The sequence below is a fragment of the Oncorhynchus kisutch genome, linkage group LG12 (assembly GCF_002021735.2).
Source record: "Oncorhynchus kisutch isolate 150728-3 linkage group LG12, Okis_V2, whole genome shotgun sequence".
Taxonomy (NCBI): domain Eukaryota; kingdom Metazoa; phylum Chordata; class Actinopteri; order Salmoniformes; family Salmonidae; genus Oncorhynchus; species Oncorhynchus kisutch.
In genome coordinates, this window is record NC_034185.2 from 9996473 (window position 1) to 10013754 (window position 17282).

Below are 17282 nucleotides of genomic sequence, written 5' to 3' on the forward strand. Positions count from 1 at the left end.
GGGGTAGTAGTGGACGTGGTAGTAGGGGATGGGGTAGTGTGGAACGGAGTAGAAGGGAGAGGGTAGTAGTGGATGTGGGTAGTAGGGGAAGAGGTAGTAGAGGAAGGGGTAGTAGGGGAAGAGGTAGTAGTGGACGTGGTAGTAGAGGACGGGGTAGTAGAGGAAGGGGTAGTAGAGGAAGGGGTAGTAGAGGAAGGGGTAGTAGAGGACGGGTAGTAGAGGACGGGGTAGTAGAGGACGGGGTAGTAGAGGACGGGTAGTAGAGGACGGGGTAGTAGAGGAAGGGGTAGTAGAGGAAGGGGTAGTAGAGGAAGGGGTAGTAGAGGACGGGGTAGTAGAGGAAGGGGTAGTAGAGGAAGGGGTAGTAGAGGACGGGGTAGTAGAGGACGGGGTGGTAGAGGATGGGGTAGTAGAGGACGGGTAGTAGAGGACGGGGTAGTAGAGGAAGGGGTAGTAGAGGAAGGGGTAGTAGAGGAAGAGGTAGTAGAGGACGGGGTAGTAGGGGACGGGGTAGTAGGGGAAGGGTAGTAGAGGACGGGGTAGTAGAGGACGGGTAGTAGAGGACGGGGTAGTAGGGGAAGAGGTAGTAGAGGACGGGGTAGTAGTAGAAGGGGTAGTAGGGGAAGAGGTAGTAGAGGACGGGGTAGTAGAGGACGGGGTAGTAGAGGAAGGGGTAGTAGAGGACGGGGTAGTAGAGGAAGGGGTAGTAGAGGACGGGGTAGTAGGGGGACGGGTAGTAGAGGAAGGGGTAGTAGAGGACGGGGTAGTAGAGGATGGGGTAGTAGAGGACGGGATAGTAGGGGACGGGGTAGTAGGGGAAGGGGTAGTAGCCTAATCAGAGGCCTCATTCTCTGGGTCTCATTACACGACAGACAGCTGGCTGGTAGACTGCTGTAGACTGGTCCTCTCCTCCTCAGACTGCCTCTATCCTCTGTCTACTCCCTGCTGGGGCTTCATTTAACTATTCTATTTAATCGTCCCTTCAAATGATGTTGCATCGAGGGATTAAGGTTTCATGTGAGGAGAACAGGCCCACTGCAGGTGACACATCCACCTCCTCTCTCTCTCTCTCTCTCTCTCTCTCTCTCTCTCTCTCTCTCTCTCTCTCTCTCTCCATCTTTTCCAGATTTGAATTGATTTCTCCCCCCCCCCTTCCTGAAGAAGTTCCTGATCAAAACAAGACCCTATCTCCTCTCTTACCTGCTAGGGGGTCTCCAGGGTCGCTGCTGTCACCAGCCCTGTGTCAGAGAGACATGAGCATAGCTCTATCCCACCATTCCTCCTTCTTTCTTTTACCCCACATCCTCTCAGATCACTCTGGGTATTCATTCCTTGGAGGAATACTCTCTGCTCTTCTCTATCCTTTGGTTTAGAGATTCTCAAAGGTGTGTCAGCCTCCTTTATTCCAGCCCCCGCCTCATCCACCTCCTCATCCTCCTCATCCCAGCCCCTCTTCATCCTCCTCATCCAACCCCCCTCCTCATCCTCCTACTCATCCCAGCACCCTGCTTATCGCAGCTCCCTCCTCAACCCAACCCCCTCCTCCTCCCAGCCCCAGCCCCATCCTCATCCAATCCACCTCCTCATCCTCCTCATCCCAGCCCCTTCTCATCCATCTCATCCCAGCCCCTTCCTCATTCCAGCCCCCTCCTCATCCTCCTAATCCCAACCCCCTCCTCATCCTCCTCAACCCAGCCTCCACCTCATCCAAGCCACCTCCTCATCCTCCTCAGCCCCCTCCTCATCCTCATCCCAGCCCCTCCTCATCCTCCTCATCCAATCCCCCTCCTCATCCTCATCCCAGCCCCTTCTCATCCTCCTCATCCCAGCTCCTCCTCATCCTCCTACTCATCCCAGCCCCCTCCTCTTCCCAGCTCCTCCTCATCCCAGCCCCCTCCTCATCCTCATCCCAGCACCTTCTCATCCTCCTCAGCCCCCTCCTCATCCTCCTCCTCATCCCAGCCCCCTCCTCATCCTCCTGCTCATCCCAGCCCCTTCTCATCCTCCTCATCACAGCCCCCCCTCATCCCAGCCCCCTCACCCAGCCCCCTCCTCATTCCAGCCCCCTCCTGATTCCAGCCCCCTCCTCATCCAAGCCCCCTCCTCATTCTCCTCATCCAAGCCCCCTCCTCATACTCCTCATTCCAGCCTCCACCTCATCCTCCTCATCCCAGCCCCCTCCTCATCCTCCTCAACCCAGCCTCCACCTCATCCAAGCCACCTCCTCATCCTCCTCAGCCCCCTCCTCATCCTCATCCCAGCCCCTCCTCATCCTCCTCATCCAAACCCCCTCCTCATCCTCCTCGTCCCAGCCCCTCCTCATCCTCCTCAAACGAACCCCTCCTCCTCATCCTCCTCATCCTCTTCATCTGCTTTCCTTCCTTCCCCCCTGCCTGCTTGTTCATATGCAGAGGAGGGGAACGCTGCAGCGGCAGTAGCATCCGCAACATCCTTAGCAGCAAGGCACACTACAAAAGAGCCGATCTCTGACGGTAAGCATCAAGAGGGCGTTGACAGAATAAGGGCGTCGGTGAGATTATGATCTGAGATGAGAGAGAGATGCTCGACTCTTTTTCTTTTACCTCCAAGGATAAATCAAGCCAGTCGTTTGACACATGTCGACTGATGGCGTCTTCTGACTGGGGTGGCACACATATGCATAGACTCCCCCCCCCCCCCCCCCCCACTCACACACACAGACACACACACTTCTGCCTTCTAATCGCTAATCCTCCTGAGAGCTAGGGCTCCTTTCCTCTCCATCTTTCCTTTCTTCCTTGACAACGCCTCAACAACACCTCGCCACCCTCCGTAGCGATTTACATTTCAAAACATCTGACGGTCCCCATAAAAAAAAAACGGTCAATAAACGAGGCCCCTCTTTCATCAGCCAACCTCACACCGTGCCGAGGCACTGGTTACGTTCCCTAGGTGGTGCACTACTGTTGACCAGGGCCCATAGCTACTGATATAGAGACAGCAGGCAATACAGCACAGTGTTAATGATTAAAAGGGATGTGTGGTAGTGAATTTAGAGAGGCCATTGAATCATTAGTTGGTTTGCATGTTATGTTCCCCGGATCCTCCTGTCCTTGCTCTTATCGTATGTTTATTATCTGGAGTGGGGGGGGGGGGCACCAACACTTTGCACTGCCTAGCATTGACACACTGGACACCCACGTAGCCCAGGGGGGGCACCAGTTCCGGGGCTCCATGCATCTGTCATCGATGTCTATTTTAAATATATATATATATATATACAGTACCAGTCAAAAGTTTGGACACACCTACTACTTACAGTTTGGACACACCTACTCCTTACAGTTTGGACACACCTACTCCTTACAGTTTGGACACACCTACTCGTTCAAGGGTTTTCCTTATTTTTGACTGTTTTCTACATTGAAGAATTGTAGTGAAGACATCAAAACTATGAAACAGTTGGAATCATATAGTAACCAAAAAAGTGTTACACAAATCAAAATAGATTTTAGATTTTAGATTCTTCAGAATAACCACACTTTGACTTGATGACAGCTTTGCACACTCTTGGCATTCTCTCAACCAGCTTCACCTGGAATGTTTTTCCAACAGTATTGAAGGAGTTCTCACATACGCTGAGCACTTGTTTGCTGCTTTTCCTTCACTCTGTGGTCCAACTCATCCCAAACCATCTCAATTGGGTTGAGGTCGGGTGATTGTGGAGGCCAGGTCATCTAATGCAGCACTCCATCACTCTCCTTCTTGGTCAAATAGTTCTTACACAGCCTGGAGGTGTGTTGGGTCATTGTCCTGTTGAAAACAAAATAACAGTCCCACTGAGCGCAAACATGATGGGATGGACTATTGCTGCAGAATGCTGTGGTAGCCAAAGCTGGTTAAGCGTGCCTTGAATTCTATATAAATCACTGACAGTGTCACCTGCAAAGCACCCCCACACCATCACACCTCCTCCATGCTTCACGGTGGGAACCACACATGCAGAGAACATCCATTCACCTACTCTGCATCTCACAAAGACACAGTGGTTGGAACCAAAAATCTCAAATTTGGACTCATCAGACCAAAGGACCGATTTCTACCAGTCTACCATTGCTCATGTTTCTTGGCCCAAGCAAGTTTCTTCTTATTATTGGTGTCCTTTAGTGGTGGTTTCTTTGCAGCAATTCAATGAAGGCCTGATTCACACAGTCTCCTCTGAACAGTTGATGTTGAGATGTATCTGTTACTTCATCTATTTGGGCTGCAATCTGAGACTGGTAACTCAAATGAACTTCTCCTCTGCAGTAGGTATTTCTGGGTCTTTCATTCCTGTGGCGGTCCTCATGAGAGTCAGCTTCATCATAGCGTTTGATGGTTTTTGCGACTGCACTTGAAGAAACGTTCAAAGTTCTTGAAATGTTCTGTATTGACTGACCTTCATGTCTTAATAAAGTAATGATAGACTTTCATTTGTCTTTGCTTATTTGAGCTGTTCTTGCCATAATACGGACTTGGTCTTTTACCAAATAGGGCTATATTCTGTATACCACCCCTAGCTTGGCACAACACAACTGACTGTCTCAAATGCATTAAAAAGGAAAGACATTCCACAAATGAACTTTTAACAAGGCATACCTGTTAATTGAAATGCTTTCCCGGTGACCACCTCATGAAGCTGGCTGAGAGAATGCCAAGAGTGTGCAAAGCTGTCTTCAAGGCAGAGGGTGACCACCTCATGAAGCTGGCTGAGAGAATGCCAAGAGTGTGCAAAGCTGTCTTCAAGGCAGAGGGTGACCACCTCATGAAGCTGGCTGAGAGAATGCCAAGAGTGTGCAAAGCTGTCTTCAAGGCAGAGGGTGACTACTTGCAAAAATCAAAATTGTAAAAATATATTTTGATTTGTTTAACACTTTTTTGTTTACTACATGATTCCATATGTGTTATTTCATAGTGTTGATGTCGTCACTATTATTCTACAATGTAGAAAATAGTGAAGACAAAGGAAACCCCTGGAATGAGTTTGGACTGGTAATGTGTATTTTGACAGTAACCCTCCAAAAAGTCATTCATAAGACGTTTTAATGTCCATCGGTACTAGGAAGTGTTTGTTTCTTGGGCGTTAGGAATGTGACTGAAAAGGTGCTAATGAAAAATAAGTGATTGAAAGAATAAGGGGAAAAGCAATGAACAAATTCCGTGGTCAACGATACAACGGCGCCAATGAGTGGAGCTTCCTCAAGAGCATGTCAAACCGAGAGCCTAATGTTTCTCAGGTAGAGTTTTGAGACTATAGGCCTTTACTTAGAAAAAAAAAAACATTTACACACAAAAAAAAAGAAGACCAGGGGAGTCTCTAAAGTTGGATTTAATTTTATTTCATTTAATTGACCTATTGTTGCTGTTAGGGATTTCCTCCTCTTCTTCCAAAGAGGAGAGGCGAAAAGGATCAGAGGACCAATATGCGGCGTGGTAAGTGTCCATGGTTCTTTTAATACGAAATAGTACACATGAACAACTGAATACAAAAACAATAAACGTGGAAAACCTAAACAGCCTTATTTTTTTTATTTTTTTATAAAAAATAATTTATTATCTTCAATACCATTCATTCTTTACAACTCATAATTTTCATACATACTCAAATAATGGTATTTTAATTTAACTAATTTAACTAAACAAAAACCCCAAACAAAACCTCAGGGGAGCATCTTCCCTCCCCGTCACCCTACAAACTACCTTTCCCTATCTCCCCGTCCCTAATCTATCCCCTTACAAATCTAAATGACACCCAGCCCTAAACCCCCCTTCCACCTCTCCCGAGCAGCATGCTGCCCCCACTTCCTCTCCTCCCTCTTAATCCTCCCCCTCAAATCTCCTTCCACCCTCCTCACTATCCCTTCCACCCCCCAATCTCTCCCTGTCTTCACCATGTTCTGCCTGGCTTCCCACAGCCCCCGTTTAAAGAGACTCATGAGAAGCCAGAGCAGAAACCTGTCCCTATCCGTCCCTCTCGCTCTCCCTACACCTCTCTCTAACCTGGCCCACGTCAATACAAAATCCCCCCTTACCAAACCTAACAACACCCGTGCCCTAGCCCATACTACTCCGGCAAAGGCACAGTCCCAAAAGACATGGCGCACAGTCTCCTCCCTGCCACAAGAGGATCTTGGACAGGTGGGGGATTGCACCAAACTATACCGGTACATGATGGAACGTACCAGCAAGCACTTATGGAGGCTCAACCAATTCAGGTCCTTGAGCCTGTTGTCCAGACCCCGCGCCTGCACTCCCTCCCAGACCACTTCCGAGATGCCCACTACAGGCCGGACTCCCTGCCTCTCTGACCTCCTCGTACAGGTGCCTGTGATCTAAACCTACTCGGGCAACTTCAACCTCAGGGTGCGCACGCAGCCACTTGGCCGCATGACCAAAGTGCCACAGCAGCTGTTCCGCCCGAGGACCCGTGTTAGACCACACCATTACGCTTCTCACCTGATACGAGAAGTACACCCGCAGGAGGTAACCGGACGGGTGTATCACTGGATGAGCAAGCTCCGTTAACAAGAAAGAAACTAAAATTGTGTCCAGCTTAAGGGGGAAATGTGGTACCCCCCTACCTCCCTCCCAGATGGGACAGATCATGCGTGCCCTGGCGACCCACTCGCACCTGCCACTCCACATGAACTGAAACAAAAGCCTCACTAGAGGCCTCCTCAGACAAGCCGGCAATGGGTAGATGTACGCCAAATACAAAAGAGACGGCAACACATCCACCTTTAGGACCAGGACTTTGCCCATAAGAGACAAATACCTAGCCTTCCACATTGCTAGCTTCCTCTGTACCACTGCGATACGCATGTTCCAGTTTAGCGTCGCTGAGCCGGAGGTCTCAAAATGGACCCCGAGAATCCTCAGGGCCCCCTCACAGAGAGATAACCCCCCGGGCACATCCGTTCTACCGCGCCATCTACCAAAAACTTGACGGAAGACTTTGCATGGTTCAGAACCGCTCCCGACGCTCGGGTGAAATCCCCAAAGATGGCAAGGGACCTTGTCAGGCACGAGTCCTTGCACAGCAGCAAGGAAGTGTCGTCGGCGTACTGCGTCATCTTAACACGCAGCCCACCACTTCCAGGAATCAACAAGCCTTCCACCCCTGTGTCTGCCCTAATGGCAGCCCCCAGAGGCTCCATGTACAGAACGAAGAGGAGAGCCGAGAGTGGGCACCCCTGCCTGACCCCAGACGAGAGGTCAAAAACGTCACCCAAGTGACTATTTACACTAACTCGGCACCCCGCTCCGACATATAATGTACGAATCCATCCTATGAACTTCTCCCCAAATCCTAATCGACCTAACACTCTGAATAAAAAGGATCTATTCACGCGATCAAAGGCTTTCGCCTGATCTAGCGCTGCTACCATTAAAGGCAGTCCTCTATCTTCAACCCAATCGAAGGAGTCCCTGATTAACTGTAGGTTCCATTTAATAGAGCGGCCCTCTACCCCGCACGTCTGATCCTCATGAACGACATAGGGAAGGGCTGTGCGCAACCGGTCTGCTAAAACCTTTGCAAGTAGCTTGTAATCTACACACAGCATGGTCAACGGCCACCAGTTGCCAAGGTCCCCCTTCTTATATAAAAGTGACAGCACACCAACAGCCATTGATCCCCCCGGGACCCCCGTCTCAAGGATGGCCTTCAAGACTTCAAGGACCACTGGTCCAAGTATACCCCAAAACTTGAGATAAAACTCAGCCGGCAGCCCATCCATTCCAGGCACCTTCCCTTTTCCCATCCCTCTAAGAGCGCTCTCAACCTCTTCTAGTGAAATCTGGGCCTCCATCACTTCTCTAATGTCCTCCGGCAACCGCCTGGACAAGTGTTCTAAAAACACATTTCCCTGCTCTACATCTTTTTCCCTTTCCTTAAATAAACCTTGGAAATGATCAGTTGTCACCCTGACCATATCCTCTGGTTCTTTAACTATACTACCATTTTCTTCCCTAACGCCATGTATTACCTTCCTACTCTGTCTGGACCTAACCGACTTAAAGAACATAGCAGAACAAGTCTCATTGTGTTCTAGAAAGCCACTATGCGCACGCTCCAGGAAAGCTTGAGCCTTCCGCTCCTGCAACTCCCTGAGCTGCGCCTTTAGGGTTGCGGATCTCTCCCAGTCAAACGACCCGCCGAGGTTGCCTGCCTCGTACTCGAGTTCAATTAACCTTTGGATACGATCCACCTCCCTCCTCTCCTCCCTTTTTTTCCTCTTGCAATACCCTATTATAAAAGCCCTAATCCTCACCTTAACTAATTCCCACCACTCTAACACACCCTCGCACATGGACCGGAGGCCTTCAAGCCTCCAAAAGAAACCATAAAACCCGTCAACAAAAGCCTGCTCCTCCAGCACATCCCGATCTAACTTCCAGTACCCCCTACCAAAGAGGCAGACTGGCGACCCCACCTGCAGGAGCACCCCGTCGTGATCCGAAAAGAAATCCCTACCCCCGATGAGTGCACCCCCCCAATACCCCAAACCGACTCCCCCTTGTCCCACTCCCTCTTAAACCTACTAACATCCCCTCCATCCCTCAGGTGAATGTCCTGTAAAAAACAAAAATCAAACCCCACACCTTCCAAATAACTAAAAACCGCCCTCCTCTTAACAAAATCCCTTAAACCCCTTACATTTAAAGTAACAAAAGTAAAATTAGACCCCATGAAAGAATATAATAAAAACATGTAATACACTCAAATTCTAAACCCAGACAGAAAAAATCTAACACAGGAGACTCACCCGATGCTCCCCTGCTCCATATCTACAGGTGAGAACACCATCCGTACTCCCGACATCCCCCCCTCTTCCTCCATCTCACCAACCCAGGATGCAGGAATAGTGTTTGGCTCCGGGGTGCCCTGAACCCTGGGTCTACCCCCACACTCCTCCCCCTCCCCAGTGGTGCAGCTGGTTTGGAAAGAAATCGGGGAGGCTGAGTCCCCAAACAAAAAACTCCCCACCTCCTCCTGTACCCAGTCCTGAGTCTTGTTAGGTGTGTCCCCACCCAACAGAAGTTGAGGGCCTGGGGAAACCAGCAGCAACCCAGAGGTTTCTCCCACCCCCATCACTCTCTTGGCCATCCCCTCCCTCTCACTGTCGGCCAATCGCACCCTCTTCATTCTCTTCTTTGGTGATGGCGGCAGTGGAGAGATACCACCCCCCCCCCCCCGCCAGCTCCTCCACCATACCCCTCATCTCTTCCACCAGGGCACTTTCCTCCCAGTCCACTTGCTCTTCCACAGTCTCCTTCTCCAACACTCCTCCCTCGCTTTCTTCTCTCTCATGCTCCTCCACTCGGTTGCCTTCTTCTGCCGCTTTTCCTGGTTCTCCTACTCCCGTGCCTTCCGTTTCCTTCTCTCTTCCACCCGCCTCTTCTTGCTCCTCCTCCTTCCTTGCGGCCTTCCCCTCTGGACCTGTACTCTGGTCATGAGGCGTGCCTCCTTCCCCTCCTCTTCTTCCCCCATCCCCCGCTCCTGCTCCCCCCCCAGCCGCAGACGCATATGACCTCTGACGAGCCAGGCACCCCCGCCACAGGTGTGCTGACGATCCACACCCGTGGCACGCCTTAGGCTTGTCACAATCCCTCGCCTCGTGTTCCTCAGATCCACAAAATCTGCATTTTCTTGTGCTGCACGAGGCGAAAATGTGGCCGTAGGCCATACAGCGCCTGCAAAATGGGGGCTGACGTGCATAAACAACATCCCCCTGTCAGCCCCTAGGGAGAACATAGCAGGAGGATGGAGGTAGCCACCATGTCCCTTTGGGTCCTCCCTGAGGAGGGCCTGGAAGCCTCTCCTCCCATTCCAAAACCCAAGGGAGTCTTTGAGGTGGCTTGCTGAGGAGACGTTGTCCATGTATCTCCCCAGAAAGGCCCTCACCTCTTCGTCCTTAACGTATGGGTTGTAAATGTTGACAGTTACAACCCTAAAGCTGTTCTTCGCCAGGCTTGTTATTTCATAGTGGCTCATCGATCTCCCACTGCTCTTGCCCTTCTCAGGATATCATCGTGTTTCTCCTCTGTATATAGTGCCACGTCGTATGCTCCCTCCAACGAGTTGCCTTGGAAACAAAACACGTCCTTCACCGTCAGCTTTAGAATCCCCATCAATATTATCCTTCCAAAAGTTTCCCGTCCTAAAGGCTCCAACTCCTTTTCCTTCCAAGCAAACCGAATCGTGTTGGCCAGCCCAATCCCAGGGACCGACCGTGTTGATGGATTTAGCACCATCTCCGCAAGGAGAATGGCGCTCGTTCTCTTCTCTTCCAAAACAAGGAAAAAAGTAAAACCAAAGTGACTGAGCCTATTTGGTGCAAACAAACACAGAGACAGGAACAATCACCCATGAAACACTCAAAGAATATGACTGCCTAAATATGGTTCCCAATCAGAGACAACGATAAACACCTGCCTCTGATTGTGAACCACTCCAGGCAACCATAGAGTATTCTAGACAACCCCACTAACCACAATCCCATGACCTACAAAAAACCCAAGACAAAACACACCACATAAATAACCCATGTCACACCCTGGCCTGACCAAAATAATAAAGAAAACACAGAATACTAAGACCAGGGCGTGACAGTTGCAGCCCATTTGTGTAAGCTATTAGCCAGACAAAACACGCTGAGTGCAACAGTAAATACTGGCTGAATATATCCTCAAACCGACTACTTTTTTTCACGTGTAATTTTTATTTAAAAGTTTATAAATAGCAGCTAAATACTTTATATAGCTGCAGACAGTAGGCTACACTACAGAATTAAACATCCATAGTATGTTCATGCTTTCAGGGTGGACTGACTGTGTTATTTGGCATTAATAGACTAGTTTTACACACAACAACTTTCTATCCAAGCTGGGAGAGAGAGAGGATGACTCATGTCATGCAGGTTCAGGTAGACTATACAGGACAGTTGTCTATTTAAAAAAAACTCTGACCTTGTGGGAGGTCCAGAGAAACTGCTTAGTGGTCCCTAGGACCAAGATCATCAAGCTCTTATCAGACAGAATCAGGATTAGATTATCAATTCATTCACCATCTACTAATCTAGAATTCAGATGATCCCTATTCCCAATTCCATCCATAGACCCAGTGCCGGGATTTCTAACTCAATAAATTCTTGTTCCCTCCATAGAACTCAAATTAACATGATGACGTAGGTCGACTGCCTTGGTCTACCCAAAACCATAATTTTTCTCTAAATTAACCAGCTCTCGAGGGAGAGAATCATTTAACATTTGACCAACGAACCCTCACCCCCATAATCATATCAAAGATATCAACTCAAGGTGTAAAATAGCTTGATCATTCAAATTATTATTTAATTATACAGTACATTGACGTATAATTGTATTATACATGCTTGGTATGTAACCCATCATACAGTAATTACATAGGAAGGAGAAGCATGCTGTAATTACATAGGAAGGAGAAGCATGCTGTAATTATATAGGAAGGAGAAGCATGCTGTAATTATATAGGAAGGAGAAGCATGCTGTAATTACATAGTAAGGAGAAGCATGCTGTAATTACATAGGAAGGAGAAGCATGCTGTAATTACATAGGAAGGAGAAGCATGCTGTAATTACATAGGAAGGAGAAGCATGCTGTAATTACATAGGAAGGAGAAGCATGCTGCAATTACATAGGAAGGAGAAGCATGCTGTAATTACATAGGAAGGAGAAGCATGCTGTAATTACATAGGAAGGAGAAGCATGCTGTAATTACATAGGAAGGAGAAGCATGCTGTAATTACATAGGAAGGAGAAGCATGCTGCAATTACATAGGAAGGAGAAGCATGCTGTAATTACATAGGAAGGAGAAGCATGCTGTAATTACATAGGAAGGAGAAGCATACTTTAATTACATAGGAAGGAGAAGCATGCTGTAATTACATAGGAAGGAGAAGCATGCTGTAATGACATAGGAAGGAGAAGCATGCTGTAATTACATAGGAAGGAGAAGCATGCTGTAATTGCATAGGAAGGAGAGGCATGCTGTAATTACATAGGAAGGAGAAGCATGCTGTAATTGCATAGGAAGGAGAAGCATGCTGTAATTACATAGGAAGGAGAAGCATGCTGTAATTGCATAGGAAGGAGAAGCATGCTGTAATTACATAGGAAGGAAAAGCATGCTGTAATTACATAGGAAGGAGAAGCATGCTGTAATTACATAGGAAGGAGAAGCATGCTGTAATTACATAGGAAGGAGAAGCATACTGTAATTACATAGGAAGGAGAAGCATGCTGTAATTACATAGGAAGGAGAAGCATGCTGTAATTACATAGGAAGGAGAAGCATGCTGTAATTACATAGGAAGGAGAAGCATGCTGTAATTACATAGGAAGGAGAAGCATGCTGTAATTACATAGGAAGGAGAAGGATGCTGTAATTACATAGGAAGGAGAAGCATGCTGTAATTACATAGGAAGGAGAAGCATGCTGTAATTACATAGGAAGGAGAAGCATGCTGTAATTACATAGGAAGGAGGAGCATGCTGTAATTACATAGGAAGGAGAAGCATGCTGTAATTACATAGGAAGGAGAAGCACGCTGTAATTACATAGGAAGGAGAAGCATGCTGTAATTACATAGGAAGGAGAAGCATACTGTAATTACATAGGAAGGAGAAGCATGCTGTAATTACATAGGAAGGAGAAGCATGCTGTAATGACATAGGAAGGAGAAGCATGCTGTAATTACATAGGAAGGAGAAGCATGCTGTAATTACATAGGAAGGAGAAGCATGCTGTAATTACATAGGAAGGAGAAGCATGCTGTAATTACATAGGAAGGAGAAGCACGCTGTAATTACATAGGAAGGAGAAGCATGCTGTAATTACATAGGAAGGAGAAGCATACTGTAATTACATAGGAAGGAGAAGCATGCTGTAATGACATAGGAAGGAGAAGCATGCTGTAATGACATAGGAAGGAGAAGCATGCTGTAATTACATAGGAAGGAGAAGCATGCTGTAATTACATAGGAAGGAGAAGCATGCTGTAATTACATAGGAAGGAGAAGCATGCTGTAATTACATAGGAAGGAGAAGCATGCTGTAATTACATAGGAAGGAGAAGCATGCTGTAATTGCATAGGAAGGAGAAGCATGCTGTAATTACATAGGAAGGAGAAGCATGCTGTAATTACATAGGAAGGAGAAGCATGCTGTAATGACATAGGAAGGAGAAGCATGCTGTAATTACATAGGAAGGAGAAGCATGCTGTAATGACATAGGAAGGAGAAGCATGCTGTAATTACATAGGAAGGAGAAGCATGCTGTAATTACATAGGAAGGAGAAGCATGCTGTAATTACATAGGAAGGAGAAGCATGCTGTAATTGCATAGGAAGGAGAAGCATGCTGTAATTACATAGGAAGGAAAAGCATGCTGTAATTACATAGGAAGGAGAAGCATGCTGTAATTGCATAGGAAGGAGAAGCATGCTGTAATTACATAGGAAGGAGAAGCATGCTGTAATTACATAGGATGGAGAAGCATGCTGTAATTACATAGGAAGGAGAAGCATGCTGTAATTACATAGGAAGGAGAAGCATGCTGTAATTACATAGGAAGGAGAAGCATGCTGTAATTACATAGGAAGGAGAAGCATGCTGTAATTACATAGGAAGGAGAAGCATGCTGTAATTACATAGGAAGGAGAAGGATGCTGTAATTACATAGGAAGGAGAAGCATGCTGTAATTACATAGGAAGGAGAAGCATGCTGTAATTACATAGGAAGGAGAAGCATGCTGTAATTACATAGGAAGGAGAAGCATGCTGTAATTACATAGGAAGGAGAAGCATGCTGTAATTACATAGGAAGGAGAAGCACGCTGTAATTACATAGGAAGGAGAAGCATGCTGTAATTACATAGGAAGGAGAAGCATACTGTAATTACATAGGAAGGAGAAGCATGCTGTAATTACATAGGAAGGAGAAGCATGCTGTAATGACATAGGAAGGAGAAGCATGCTGTAATTACATAGGAAGGAGAAGCATGCTGTAATTACATAGGAAGGAGAAGCATGCTGTAATTACATAGGAAGGAGAAGCATGCTGTAATTACATAGGAAGGAGAAGCACGCTGTAATTACATAGGAAGGAGAAGCATGCTGTAATTACATAGGAAGGAGAAGCATACTGTAATTACATAGGAAGGAGAAGCATGCTGTAATGACATAGGAAGGAGAAGCATGCTGTAATGACATAGGAAGGAGAAGCATGCTGTAATTACATAGGAAGGAGAAGCATGCTGTAATTACATAGGAAGGAGAAGCATGCTGTAATTACATAGGAAGGAGAAGCATGCTGTAATTACATAGGAAGGAGAAGCATGCTGTAATTACATAGGAAGGAGAAGCATGCTGTAATTGCATAGGAAGGAGAAGCATGCTGTAATTACATAGGAAGGAGAAGCATGCTGTAATTACATAGGAAGGAGAAGCATGCTGTAATTACATAGGAAGGAGAAGCATGCTGTAATTACATAGGAAGGAGAAGCATGCTGTAATTACATAGGAAGGAGAAGCATGCTGTAATTACATAGGCAGGAGAAGCATGCTGTAATTACATAGGAAGGAGAAGCATGCTGTAATTACATAGGAAGGAGAAGCATGCTGTAATTACATAGGAAGGAGAAGCATGCTGTAATTACATAGGAAGGAGAAGCATGCTGTAATTACATAGGAAGGAGAAGCATGCTGTAATTACATAGGAAGGAGAAGCATGCTGTAATTACATAGGAAGGAGAAGCATGCTGTAATTACATAGGAAGGAGAAGCATGCTGTAATTACATAGGAAGGAGAAGCATGCTGTAATTACATAGGAAGGAGAAGCATGCTGTAATTACATAGGAAGGAGAAGCATGCTGTAATTGTTTCATGTGAGATCTGAGGAATGGCAAATGAGTGGCAAAGATAGATTTCAGATGGCTGTATGCTGAATGCTTTGTCTATGCAGGAATTTCTTCCTGCAATTTTTCCAGAATAGAATGAGCAGAGCCTGTCTTTATTCAGAGAGGCAGACGCGACTCCTCTGCACCTCTACTCCTGGGGAACATGCTTTTTTATTATCTCTCCAATTAGAGTCAATTGACCTGACAGAATGGTGGGGCAATTAGTGCTCTCTGTGTGTGTGTGTGTGTGTATGTGTGTGTACTCGGGCCTGGAGGGTAATTTGCAGTATGGTTCTCAGCAGTTCTTTATGTAGATACGCCCCGCCCAGATAACAACTTTCTCTCTCTCTCCCTCAGGACCATAATAGCTTATGATTTTTTAGAATACTTATCATCTCCTCCTCTCTCTTTCTCCTTCTCTCTTCCTCTCTCTCGCTCAATAAAGTGCAATTATGAAATGATATGGGGGGTGTCATCTTTGCTCTCTCCCTCTCTCTCGCTCTCTCAATCTCTTTGTCTCAAGCTCTGTCTCTGTCTCTATCTCCCTCTCTCCCTCTCTGTTTCTCTCTCTCTCTCTCTCTCTCTCTCTCTCTCTCTCTCTCTCTATCTCTGTCTGTTTCTCTCTCTCTTTATCACTCTCTCTCGCTGTCTCTCTCTCCCGCTCTTTTTCTGTCTCTCTCTCTGTCTCTCTCTCTCGCTCTCTTTCTGTCTCTCTCTCTGTCTCTCTCTCTCTCTGGCTCTCTCTCTCGCTCTCTTTCTGTCTCTCTTTCTGTCTCTCTTTATCTCTCTCTTTATCTCTCTCTGACTCTCTCTCTATCAATTCAATTCAATTATCTTTATTGGCATGACGTAACAATGTACATATTGCCAAAGCTTACTTTGGATATTTACAATATATAAATAAATAAACATCAGAATCAGAATTGTCAACGGGACAACGGTAACAACAATAACCAAGGGTCAAAATAACCATACATTCAACAATAACAATAAGTATACAGTAGAGGACATGTGCAGGTTGATTGGTCTATCAGACACTGTCCCTCAACTTATGGCAGGCAGCAATGTAGTGCGCTGCCAACCCACAGCTCTCTGCGTCCTCCCCCAACAGAACGGGTAGCCTACTCTCATCAGAGAGGTCTTTGAAACCTTGAAACAGGGTTTCAAATTTGGGAAAATGACTCTCTAATTGTTTTATATTTTGACATTTTGTCAGGAAATGCAGCTCCGTCTCAGGTTCTGCTGTTGTGCAGTGGTTGCACAGCCTTTATTCTACAGGGAGCCAGGTTCTGCTGTTGTGCAGTGGTTGCACAGCCTTTCCTCTACAGGGAGACAGGTTCTGCTGTTGTACAGTGGTTGCACAGCATTTCCTCTACAGGGAGCCAGGTTCTGCTGTTGTGCAGTGGTTGCACAGCCTTTCCTCTACAGGGAGCCAGGTTCTGCTGTTGTACAGTGGTTGCACAGCCTTTCCTCTACAGGGAGCCAGGTTCTGCTGTTGTACAGTGGTTGCACAGCCTTTCCTCTACAGGGAGCCAGGTTCTGCTGTTGTGCAGTGGTTGCACAGCCTTTCCTCTACAGGGAGCCAGGTTCTGCTGTTGTGCAGTGGTTGCACAGCCTTTCCTCTACAGGGAGCCAGGTTCTGCTGTTGTGCAGTGGTTGCACAGCCTTTCCTCTACAGGGAGCCAGGTTCTGCTGTTGTGCAGTGGTTGCACAGCCTTTCCTCTACAGGGAGCCAGGTTCTGCTGTTGTGCAGTGGTTGCACAGCCTTTCCTCTACAGGGAGCCAGGTTCTGCTGTTGTGCAGTGGTTGCACAGCCTTTATTCTACAGGGAGCCAGGTTCTGCTGTTGTGCAGTGGTTGCACAGCCTTTCCTCTACAGGGAGCCAGGTTCTGCTGTGGTGCAGTGGTTGCACAGCCTTTCCTCTACAGGGAGCCAGGTTCTGCTGTGGTGCAGTGGTTGCACAGCCTTTCCTCTACAGGGAGCCAGGTTCTGCTGTTGTGCAGTGGTTGCACAGCCTTTCCTCTACAGGGAGCCAGGTTCTGCTGTTGTGCAGTGGTTGCACAGCCTTTCCTCTACAGGGAGCCAGGTTTTCCTATGTCTACCCTTCTCAATGACAAGGCTGTGCTCACTGAGCCTGTACTTTGTCAAGGTTTTTCTAAGGTTTTGATCAGTAACCATGGTCAAATATTTAGCCAAGGTGTACTGTCGATTTAGGGCCAGATAGCACTGCATCTCTCTCTCTCTCTATCTCTTTCTCTCTGTCTCTCTCTCTCTGTCACTCTCTCTCTGTCTCCCTCTCTCTCTCTGTCTCTCTCTCTCTC

The 17282-nt window shown here is 47.2% G+C and overlaps 1 protein-coding gene across 1 annotated transcript in view; it reads left to right on the forward strand.

The window, feature by feature from the left end:
- Positions 1–5165: 5165 nt before the first annotated feature.
- Positions 5166–17282, forward strand: part of LOC116376569 (adhesive plaque matrix protein-like) — a 40788-nt gene continuing 28671 nt past the window's right edge. The window contains exon 1 of the mRNA XM_031837957.1: positions 5166–5255. Within this exon, the coding sequence (XP_031693817.1) occupies positions 5166–5255 (90 nt within the window). The remainder of the gene's footprint in view (positions 5256–17282) is intronic.